The 12067-nt window shown below is 43.9% G+C and overlaps 1 protein-coding gene across 1 annotated transcript in view; it reads left to right on the top strand.

The window, feature by feature from the left end:
* The first annotated feature begins 2360 nt into the window (after positions 1–2360).
* ANKRD13C (ankyrin repeat domain 13C) overlaps positions 2361–12067 on the top strand; it is a 29181-nt gene continuing 19474 nt past the window's right edge. The window contains exons 1-2 of the mRNA XM_030031745.2: positions 2361–2932; positions 9175–9216. Coding sequence (XP_029887605.1) covers positions 2581–2932; positions 9175–9216 — 394 coding nt within the window. The 5' untranslated portion in view covers positions 2361–2580. The remainder of the gene's footprint in view (positions 2933–9174; positions 9217–12067) is intronic.

The raw sequence follows: 12067 nt of genomic DNA, 5'->3' as shown, positions 1-12067 counted from the left end.
TATTAAGTGAAGTTTCCACAGACTCACAGCCCAGAAACTGTAGAAGATGCAGTTCCACTCTGCCACAATATCTGATCCTGCTACTTTTATCTGAATTGCCTAGTGCTTGGAAGAGAGCAGCTTAAGTAATTTAAGATGGAGAATATAAACAAGACCAAGTTCTGTTGTTAGATGGTAAAAAAACCCCAAACATTCTCGAGAATTTTTAGGTGTATAACAATTACGCCATACAGCCCTAGCACGGGAGGACATCTGGATTCACTACAAACGCCAGTTTTCACAGAGCAGTTCCCATTAGTAATACATTCATTGTATTTCTGGATTGAATAAGGGACTCCATAATAAGCTGGTAAACAGTGACTTCATGCCTCTGTCTCCTCTTAGCTGGCCTCCAGTAATTAAGAATGCAACGTGAAGCTTCCAACATCAGCTAAAACCTGAGCTAGTACCTCTCCTCCACAAGACTAGCTGTGCACTGCACATGTTTCCAGCACGGCACCGGGGCAAACAGCCTTTTTTGTGCAGCACTGGAGAACGGACAAGAGACATGGGAGTTGCTAACAGTGTCAACCTCTAAAATTCTGTTTGTAAGTGGGTTTTAATTTTCTCTAAAAAGAGGAAGAGCCAGAAAAATCTTGTCGGAAAGACCACTGGAGTATAGAGCAAAGGTGACTTTTTTTTTCCCCCTAGACTTATTTAAAATTCCGTATTAGAATTGTAAATAGCTGTGCGGGAAGCAGCTGTGCTGTCACTCTGAAGACAGCAGGCACAGGAAATCCTATTTTATAGTCCTCATCTCTGCCTAGAATTCTTCTTAGCCACTTAGTAGGAGAGGAGATGATGCAAATTGGGTAAAGAAAGAGGTGACCCAGAAAGGTGGTTCATTTATCACAGCAGATCTAATCTTCCTGACAACTTGCAGGTTGTTTCCCCTGGAAGCATTAGTAAAAAATCCAGTTTACCTGGAATTTGACACATCATCATTTTTTAAATGATTCATTCCACTATAGTAAGTAGATACTTGCAGAACTAATGCTAAAGAAGGAGCTCCTGCAGGGAAATCTGGAAGCTCTGAACCTAACGCAGTTACCTTGTAAGATGATAATGCATCTACAAGGACTGATGTAAGGACAGGATGGCTGTCTCGCCTTTCCCTTTTCCTGCACGTGCTTTTCAGGAAGACAACTTGTACAGGTCCCGTCATTCTCCAGATAACTTCTTGTTTCACAGTCGTGTATCCTGCTGGGTCTTTTCCTTCTATTTCCCTTTCCCTCTGTGAATGAAATAGCCACGCAAAAGGAGGGAAATAGATGGATAGCGAAGGGACTGGGCAACGTTTTGTTCAGAACAGCACTAGCAGCCTATTTCTTGGCTCGCAAGGGGATTCATGGAAGGAGGGCCGGGGGAGACGTGTGAGTGCGGATTGAGATTGTGTTGTGAAATCCCTTGGCCTTTCGTGACCCGGGAAGTAACCCACAGCTTCTGTTCTCTTAGCAAACGAGGGGAATTGGCTCATCTCATTTATTTCATTGTTGTGTCGTTTGTTTATACCTCTGGCGCTCCACAATGTACAGAACGTACGCTGTCATCTAGAACGTACGCTGTCATCTACACAGTTGTGTAACTAAACCTCAAACCAAGGCACTCCTGGGTCCACCTTGGACGAGAGGAGTCCGTAGGAGCCATCACAGCAGGTTTTTGCAACGGACCGAGAATCTGCGTCCTTCCCTCATCATACGCAGCACCAGAGACGGTGCTTCTCTCCCTCGGCAGGCTGAGCTAAGCCTGGGTAGGCGGGAGAGCTTCCCAACAGCCAGAGCCCGTGCTGTAGCAGCAGTCGCGGTCCAAGGATAAGGGATGTAAGGTCTGTAGGAAGGCACGGTCCTCTGCCAAATGCAGTCACCTCAGGGGAAGAACGGCGAGCTGCCTGGCCCACAAGGTACTCCCGCTCCCCGCACCCGTGAGACGACGGCAGGCCCTTACTGCCAGTGCAAGAAGCAGCTGTTCCCTGGAAATGTCAGATATATTCTCAAGGCGGACGCACCAGCCTGTGCGTAAGTCCCTGTGAAGGATACACAACCCGAAGAGCCAGCGCAACCCTCCGGCCAGGGGCCGCTCCGACCGCCGCCTCGGCCTTCGCCTCGGCCGCCCGCGGGCTCCCTGCCCCGGCCGAGGGCCCGCATGGGGAAGCGCCGGGCCCTCAGGGGACCCGCCGAGCCGAGCCAGGGGCGGTACCGGCCCACGCCGCCTCAGCCCCGGCGGCTGCCCGGCCGCCGCCGCCGCCGCCTCCCGCCCTCCTCCTCCTCCTCCTCCCGCCCTCCGCGCAGTCTCGCGGTGCCCGGGGAAGTCTCGCCTGGCGCCGCGCCTCTCGCGGGAGCAGTCGGCCAAGATGGCGGCGGCGCCGGGCCGTTGAGCGGGTCCCGGCGGGCTCCTGAGGCGCGGCGGTGTTTCGGGTGCTTCTGGCGGGGGATGCCGACGGGACGGGACTCGCCGCCGCGGCTCTGAGAGTATCGACCCTCCGGTCCGCGGCGAGCCTTCCCGGCGGGGCCCCGCCGCCCAGCGGGGCCGCCGCCGCTGGCGATGACCGGAGAGAAGCTGCGCTCGCTGCGCAGGGACCACAAGCCCAGCAAGGAGGACGGGGACCTGCTGGCGCCCGGCGAGGAGGAGGCGGCCGCCGCGCCCGGAGGCATCTTCACCGGGGGGCGCGGGAGCAGCGGCAAGGGCGGCAGGGCCGGGGGCCACCGCATCTTCAGCAACCACCACCACCGGCTGCCGCTGAAGGGGGGGCCGGCGGCCGGCGGGACGGGCCCGCCCGCCGAGCCCGACAAGTGCCCGGCGCACTTCCCCGTGCACGAGTGCGTCTTCAAGGGGGACGTGAGGCGGCTCTCGGCCCTCATCCGTACCCAGGGCATCGGCCAGAAGGACAGTCACGGTGAGCGGCCGGGGACGGGGCGGGGGGAAGCGGAGCCGGTCGGGCCTGGCGGGAGGTGTCGGCCGCTTGGCCCGCCGCGCTGCGGGGAGCTGCCGCGGGCTCCGCCGGCGCCTTCGCTCCCGCTCCTGCTCCGCCCGAGACCTCGTCTCTCCGAGACCTCGTCTCTCCTCTCTGGGTTGCCGCCGGTGTTTCTGTCCTGGGGTTTGGGCGGGGGTCCGTGGGGTCTGCGGGGTAGTGCGGCCGTGCACTTGGAAAATTCGTGGGGTTTTCGTAATACGGGTGAGCACGGTACCGGCTTTTGTAACAGCGTAATGCCGGGAGAGCTTCCTCTTACCGGGTGTTGCTTCACGTCCCAAACCTCCTCCATCTGAGGGAAAAGAAAAATTTTTGTAAAGTGCCTGAACTGTCACCTGTTCGCTTTTGGAGGGGGTGAGCGCACTGAGGAGTGGTTCCTTCGGCTGTTGGTGGAATGATCTTTGATTTTTTTCACCAGGCTAAAAAAGCAAAACAAAACTTTTTTTTTTCTTTTTTCTTTTAAATGCTTTAGTTCTGGGTTTGAAAGAGCCAAAATCATGTTCTCTGCTCCACTGCAAGCTTGCTTGGGGCATAGAAGTGGCAGTAGCAGAGGTGGAAATATGATCCTCGTGCTACTCTGTAATGCATAGATCTTTAAAATCTTGCTAGAACGCTTTAAAATAATACACTTAATTGGGGGAATATTTTACATTGTTAAAAAATAAATTAGCCTGTCACGTCAGCTTAAGTTTCGTGGTTAGTTTCCATCTCTACGTTTCCTACCTATTTCAAGAGTAACATGATATGGTTCTGCTGGGGAATGCTAAGTTATACCTTATGTGGTATCTGGAGAAGTTGTGATTAAAGGGTACAGTTATGTTATTTTTCTGATTAAGAGATAAATGTTCCCTTTGTTTTACTTAATGTTCCTTTTTATTTTACATAACACAATTAAGGTAGAGCAGTCTTTTGGAAGAATAATGTAATTGGAAGTTAAAAGCCATGTCCACAATAACATTGGGCACTCTGAAACACAAACTAATGTATGCAGAGTAATGTACAGCTCAGTTGTCTCAATCAGGATGGGGAGGAGTATTTCTTACAACTGTCATAACATTTTTCTAAGTACGTTGTAGTAAATATAGCTACAGATATATTTATCCTGTCATCTTCATTCCAAATGTCGCAGCAAATAGCAGTAGAATGAAAGCAACAGACTCGGGAAGAAATTTTCTCACTCGGTGTATTTCTTCTGCTGACTTCTCCCCTACACGTCCTCCGATTCCTCATCAAATAACTCATCATCATAAGCTTAATATCTTTCCTTTGAAGGCACTTCCTGATCCATCTTTGCGGCACTGTCATCTTCAACGTGTATCACAACCATTGATACCATCCTTTTTTTAATATATAGATATGCACATATAAAAAAAAAATTTCAAATGAATGTCTTTCTGCCTTTTCAATGCTGTTTAGAATAAGAACGTTTTGGGGATTTCTGTCTCATTATATTCTTCCAAGTTTTTACTTTAAGTGTTCCTTTGCTATTAACTTTTAAAAAAAAACCCAGCAACAAAACCCTTGGTGTCTTCACATACCAAAGGCCTGACTAATATTTCCTTGTTATTGTTTTCTTTCTGCCTGAATCCATCTGTCACTTGTTTACGTATTTGAATTGTGAGTTATTTGGGACAGATAACTTCAGCTTACAATTATGCTCGGAAATAAGCCCAAAGAATCCTAGTACATGATAAGGAAGTGACAGAGGGGAGAAAGAACTTCTAGTAACAGTTATTGTTTATAATTCAGTCCCATTTTTAGTTTGCGGTTAAGTGCAGAAAAGCCAGGTCCTGTAGAATGTTAAACTCTCGGTGTTCTGTAAAACAAACATTGGCTGTGTCTGTAAATTGAGTGCAGCCTGCCTCCCTCTCTAAATTAACTTCAAAAAACATTACCCATCAGAAGGCCAGAGTCATTATTCCAACGATGATGAGTTTCTTGGGAGAAGCCTGTATGTATACCTATTAGATTACTTTTATTTTTACTATAATAGGCATTGAAGAGCTTAAACACATATTCAGAAAAGAAACATGTTATATTCTGGAATAGACAAATCTTCTTGCTGAATTACTCTTGGAAAACAGACTCAGCTTCCTTGTAGGTGTGCCAGATGCCTAACAAAAGGTTGAAAGCTACACATGCATGCGCGTGTGGACAAGTACTGTATTTTATGCACGTTTTTGTGCAAACAGTTTTTATTTGCATGCCCTGGATGTGTGTGTGCAGGATTTCAGGCACTGTTGTATCACTGCTTGCTTGCAATAAGGCCCTGTAGGCTATATGACTTGGGGAGGGAGGCATATATGCTCATTTCTCAAAGCTATAGATATCGATGAAGTTGTCTTTAGATGAAAGGGAAATGTGAGATTTGTTTATATGATGAGTCAAGCTGTTGCCAAAAGAGAATGAATTTGATCGCAACTGTTCAAGTATGTGCCCATTCATGTTCTAGTCAGTGTCTAGAAATGACTATATCAAGCAGGTTATCATTATGATTAAATTGCATGCAAGTCATCAAAACTACACGTCAGCCACTTAATTATTTACAGTGCCCTTTTTATTATGGCTCTCTTTGCATTGATAAATGGCATAGTTGTATATTTGCACCCTTCTCTCCCTCTCCAGCAGCTGTCTTGCGTAAAGCTGCTTGTTTTCATGGAATCTAATGTTTACTGTTGTGGCTTGTGCTGTGGTTCACTGAAAACCTCAAGCTGTTAAAACCATCCGTGGAACTGAAAGAAGTGAAACTGCCCTCTCCCACCCTCTTGCCTATCCTGGCAGAAATGCTTAGTTGCACTGTGCACTGGCTAGGAAAAATTGATTAGCATTAAAGTTCTTTTTTTTTTTTCCCCCCCATCAGACTAATTTAACCTAGAATTATTCTGTATGCTCTGGATAGTAAACGTTCTAGAGGAGCCACAGCTGTCCTTGCCATGGTGAAGCAACTAAACATGATTTGTATTTTAGGATTGGTGGAACTTGAGGTTGCAGTGTGATAGAATTCCCTTGGAGCGGTTCCCTTTGAGTCCTGTAAATACTAGTACTAATTAATTTATCAGTCTGTGACTTCTATCATCCAAATGCTAGCAAGAGCTTGATAGCGTGGCTCTGTTTCAGCACCTGCTGGGGTTGGGTTTACATTTTCAGATCCCATCTCTCCCAAAGGAGTGGAAGTTAACTTGTCCTGTTGTGCTTGCCAGCCAGCCAGGTTTTTGAGATGAAACTTATGGAAAGTCTTTGGCTGCTGCTGGCTTCAGACCCTGATAAGTACTGCTGCTGCTACTCAGTATTTTGATGGTTGACAGTTGTTGCTAGATGGGAGACTGTGGCAGCACTGGTCTCATCTTTTCCAAGGCATTTGTCTTCCCTCAGTTTTCCTGGGCAGAGCAAAAGCTTACCTCTGCTTAAGACCATGATTAGACAAAAGAGGAGTCTTTCTGCTTGAACAGCTCTTCCGTTTCTCCTGCTTGGAGGAAGAACTTGAAGATTGCATGGACGCATTCTATGAGCTGAGTGATTCCTCACAGCATTTTCTTTGTTTTGTAACATACAACCGTACATAGTTTGGATGGCTTATAGAGTATCAAGACCTCCCCAGGTTTATCAGATCTTAAGACGGATGATTAGTGATGGAACTGTGCAAACCGCCATTCCAGGTTTGATTTTTGGATGTGCCAAAGCTAGCGTTGTGTCTGAGCTTGTGCTGAGACTGTTTTCCTTTGGGGAAGGGGTCAGGGAGGTACTTTTGTAAAGTAGCAGTGGAATTCTGATGGAATTAAAACGTATGTGAGATTACTGTGGTGCTTACAGGGTTTGGTGTGCTGGGTGCACGTTGTTAGGCTGCTCCATCATCCCCAGTCCTACCACCATCCTCCAGCTGGCTCTCCAAAGCAGCCGTGCACTGCTGTGTCTGTGCTCCCTGAGCTTGGCTGGTCCAGGTTAGGAGTTGTCTGGAGAGGAGTTTGTCATGGGCAGTGAAAAAAAGGCTTGACGGGCCAGGTAGTCCAGAACGGTAGAACTACAGTGTTTCTTTCTAAGTTTCATAATGTCTCTTTTCTACATGTTTGCCATGCCTCTCCTTCTTACTCCCTTTCTTAAAGGTGCTTTCCTGCCTTACCTGTTAGTGTGGCTCCTCTCCCTTTGGTACAGCAGCTAACCTCTTATTTTATCTCGCTGATGTTTGTTAAACCTTAGACTCCTTCTTGCCAGGGACTTACTGGCTAAAGACCAGCAAGCAGGATATTACAGCTTTTCAGCTTCCTCGTAAATAGCTTTTTTTTTTTTTTTTTTCTTCTGGAATTGATAGATTCTAGGTTTTGTGCTTTATCAGTTATTGTACTGTCTGTTTTTCTGCATGCTCCTCTTCTTCTTTCCCTTGTCTGCTGTATCCAAGTTTCCTACCTAATTTTTGAATTGCAGACTTTTTGGTGATCGCTGAGTCAAAGAAAAATCTATGCTGGAACTGCTCTCTGGAGGTGATCTAGTCCAACCTCCTGCTCAAAGCAGAGATAACACGAGTTAGATCAGGTTGCTCAGAACCTTGTCCAGAGGAGTTTTGAAATGATGTGTGTTATCACACAACTGCTTCTGCTTATCGGCCACATGAAAGCCAACAAAGTTCTTGGGAAAGCTGTCAGGGGCCTGGTTAGCTTTCGTTGTGTTGTTTCTTGCCATTATACCAAGCTGTCATAGCTACTGGCGCTGTCTAGCCGTGTTTTATTCACTGTTTGAAAGGGGGGGTGGTTTTTTAGATTTTAAGGTTTATTAATGTGAGAGAAAACTTAGTGTAGAGCTATTTTTATATATATATATATATATATATCCCATTGAAGTGCCTGATAAGGTGAGGAAAATGTTTACCCTGGCTTGCCTAATTTGAATTTTCTGAGTACATGGTTTGGCTCATTCTCAAGTTTGTTCCTCAGTAATGTTGTTATTTCAGTCACTTAAAAAAGAATGGCTGTATCCAGTCTTCTAAATTATGTTTTGACTAACAGATGTTACAAAATCTATTAACAGAAAATTTGAGGTTGGTTTAGTTAGAGTGTACATAATGAACTAGGATGTAGCTGTCTGTGATATTGCTAGTGACCTGCAAGAATAATTTGTACTACATGTTGAATAGCTCATTCAAAACCGCTTAGAAACTCTGCCTTTTACTGCTTGCCTATCTTGATCAGAGATTCCATGATACTGTAGTATGCTGGCAATTACTTTGTATAGCAATCTCTCAGTGTTTTGGATTGCATCTTTTAGATGTACAGTACATCATCCTTTGCATGTAGCAAGTACTTATTGCTAACATGGTACTGTAAAATAACCCCAAATCAAATGCATTTGTTATAATTGCAAAATAAATTTGTTTTCCAGCAATTTTTCTGTTAACTTCACTAAGAAAATGTTTAAACATATAAACAGAGTAATACAGTTAAATGGAAGAATTTTGCATCCTTAAGCTACATAAATAAAATGCGTCAGAATTCTGGTAGCAGCATTAATCCAGAAAAACAACTCTCTGTACCTTACAGTGCATATTTAAGAATAGAATTACAAAATGTGTCATATGCATAGCCAGGAAAATAGGGTCATGTTTGTAATACCTGCTGATAATCTCAGAAGCTTTCTTTGGAAACAAGGCATTAAAATAACCAAAAGGCTTTTTTGTAGTGAAGTTACTGTTACTTTGCAATCTGTCCAGTACCATATCAGTAAACATTTTGTACTGAATCTTTGAAAAATTAATAAAATAGGCTCTTAAAATTTTAATCAGTATCATATCTTTGAGTAGCTTTTAACCTAGATATGTCATTCTTTGTAAAATATCAGACTTTTCAGACCATGATAAGCACAGAGGTTTAGGTTCTCTCTCTCTTGAAGGTACAATTGGATCCCTTTGACTGGAGTAAGGTTCAAGATGTCATTTTAAAAAAGCTCTCTTGGCCCGTGAAATGTGTTTCAGATATATTTATTTTAACAAGTATAATCCAAATGCTTGCTTAGAAAAAGGTAACTGCTCTGGTGTATTTTACTATGTTCCTTGGGTAGGTCATGGAACTGAGGTTTCTTAACATGTAATGTTTGAGTTGTATGTACAGACGCCTGAAGGAATTGCAATGGATTCTGTTACCTTGAATCTAATATCTTTTTATTTCTATTATTTGTTTTAGGAAACACTCCTTTACATCTTGCTGTGATGTTGGGACATAAAGGTAGGTAAAACCATTAATTTTGTTAGCTCTTAAATTATCCTGAAGAATTAGGGGAAAGAGGAAAAAAAGATTTTTCAGTTTTCCTCAACATGATCTTGTGTTTCAAGCTAGTTCAAAGTTGGGGTTTTCTGAAAAGAAGATACCACGCAGATTTAGAAGAGAAAAGTTGGAGGAGAAATCAGAGCGGTTCTTTAGGCCAAAATCAAGGAGCTAGGTAGCGAACAGGGTAGGGTGGAAAGGACTTGTATCAGTTGGACTCTATGAGCCTAGAACAAGAACAGTGGGTGGACCCAGCTCCTCTCTTTTTGCAGAGTTGGAAGGAAATTGGGAAACTTGGAATATCATAGAAGATTGAGAAACAACTCAAAGCAGTGGAGGCAAGCATATGCATGCCTGCTTCCCCTTTGGCATCCAAGCAGCTGAAGCAGAGGGATATACTCAGTATGTGTAATAGGCAGGGGGCTTGATCCAGGCAAATCTCTATTTTAATGTGCAGTTAATTCATGGTACAGAAGGGTTAGTAATTTCTGTTTGTGTGATGATACCCTTTCTCTTTATCAACACTTTTCTGGTTATTAGTGTCACTGTGTCGGTTGCTGATCTGGTCACTAGAGGTGTTGAACAACCCTGTTTAGCTTTTTTCCAGTGAATTGAATCAGAATAACATCCTCTAGAATAAAATGACTCTGTGAGTGGAAATGTAATCGCTCACCTGCCTTTTGCATACTCCTTCACTCACTTGATTCGAATTTCTGACTCACTGCCTAGCTGTTTCTTCATGTGTCAGGACTGCCCTTTGCGGAGCACGGGACAGCCTGTAGGACTGTGCAGCCTGTTGATTCACGATGGGTCTCCTCTTTCCAGATACCCTTTGAGGATTTCTTTACAGCAGAATTTCGAGGCACAAGATTTAAATTTCTACTTCAGATAGAAAGTATAGAAGTATATGTGTTTCAAGACTGGGAGGAAACCTGGAATATGATTGTTTAGTCTCTGTGACAGTAAAATTCTTTTTCACTACTGAAACAGGAATGGCTTGGTTTCATTCAGCCATGGGAGTCCTGTGCCTGGTGCATGGTACTGTTCCACAAGAGAGCTGTTGTTAACTGAAACACCTGGCAGATTTGGAGAGGGGAAAGCAGGAAATGCAATAAGTTGTCTCAGGACATTTTGGTAATACCTATGAAGTGATCTAAGATAACAGAGAGTTAGAGTGGGAGGTAATTTTGAAGGAAGAAGGGAGAGAGGTAGTTTATACAGAAGAAGCAGCAGTAGAGCTTGCTAGAATCTGCCAATATTGGTCTAGGCTGTGATACTTTTTAAATTAAAAAAAAAAAAGGGGAAGAAAAGAAAAACATGATATACAAAAACTTTTTGAGACAGCAGTGAGGCAGATATGTTTTACAAGTGCCTGCCTGCTAGAAGTCAGAGACAGGAGGTTTTTTCAACCTGAGAAAAATGGTGCTTTATCAGAACTGCTGTTTTCCAGTGAGGGTCCTAGACTAGAGGCTTGGAACAACAGAAGGAAACAGTGGCAGAAGCCTTTCTTTAATTTCTCGGCCTTAAATAAGGCATTTTTTTTTTGTAAGATAGATTTTACTTTTGTGACTACTTTATGTTTTCAAGCAATGATGATCAGCTATGTATATGACTTCTGTTGTGCCTTATTGCAGTGTTTGTTTCAAGCTTTAGTTTGTCACAGTCATTAGTTCATATTTACAAGTTTTTCACTGTTGGGTGAAGGGGTTGTGTGGTTTTGTTTAAAAGGCTATTAGCTGTCATGAAGGGACACTTTCCGTATAGCTACAACAGTATCATACCACATTAATAAATACAAACAATTTTGATCAAAGAAGCTGCTTCTAATAAAACTGTTAGAAAAGAGTTTACCAATTTTAATTCAGTATGGTTGCATATTTATTCTAAGTCTTTCTTGAAAGTTTGTTATTTTATGTTTCAGCTCTAGGATATCTATTCAGTGCTGACAGATCCCTTGAATATGAGCTATCCCTGTGTTTAGTGTAGCGAGGAGAGGAGAGGCCTTTCTTCCCCCTACCCTTTTTCTCATTGGCTGCATGTTTTAGATTTCAGTTTGCAAGTTCACCTCTTGGCTTCTTTCCATATAGTCAGTCATCCTGTGTGTAAATCCTTTAGGATGCTTGTGGTAAGCCTTTGTCTAGCTTGCCTAGAGCAGGGCTATTTGTGCATGACATCCAGCACAATACCTGGTTTTACTGTTTCGACTTTGAATCCTGCGTAGTCGTTGATCCACCAAGAACCCCAAGTGCTTGCCCACCTTCTTAGTCTGTCTCATTGATATCAAAGGTCAGTTTTCCGTCTGCCTGGGGTGATGCATGTAGACTGTTCAGCTGTATATAGCGATGTTATAGCCAGTTTTTTCTGAAGTGCAGGATGAATTTACATCCTGTTTGTGTAACTGAAAATGTGATCTGGTTAGTAAATGCAAGCTTATCTGCCTGCTCACTGTACAGTGTTGTTATTGGGTTAGGCACTATATTTAAGCAACCATAAAAATACCTCTGTGTGTTTGCTGACAAAGTAGTCAGGGCTTTTGTTTATTTACCACAAAAGATAGTATATTCACCGGTGAAGTATCTCTTCCTTTCAAAACACTGTGCCTGCCAGTGACTCACGATTGCTGCATCTGGAATGACTAGTATGGTTTCCTGTAACACCTATAGTAGGAGAATAATCCAGGAAGTTCCTCTATCCGTCATGCCTGCCCATCTGATTTCTAATGAGACATTTCTTCACTTTCTGTAGTTAGAAACTGAAGAGGTGTTTCAAATGAGGACAGCTTATTCAAAACATGGAAACACTGAAAGCTTTC

Source organism: Aquila chrysaetos, chromosome 12 (assembly GCF_900496995.4).
Source record: "Aquila chrysaetos chrysaetos chromosome 12, bAquChr1.4, whole genome shotgun sequence".
NCBI lineage: Eukaryota > Metazoa > Chordata > Aves > Accipitriformes > Accipitridae > Aquila > Aquila chrysaetos.
This window is presented reverse-complemented; position numbering and strand designations above follow the sequence as displayed.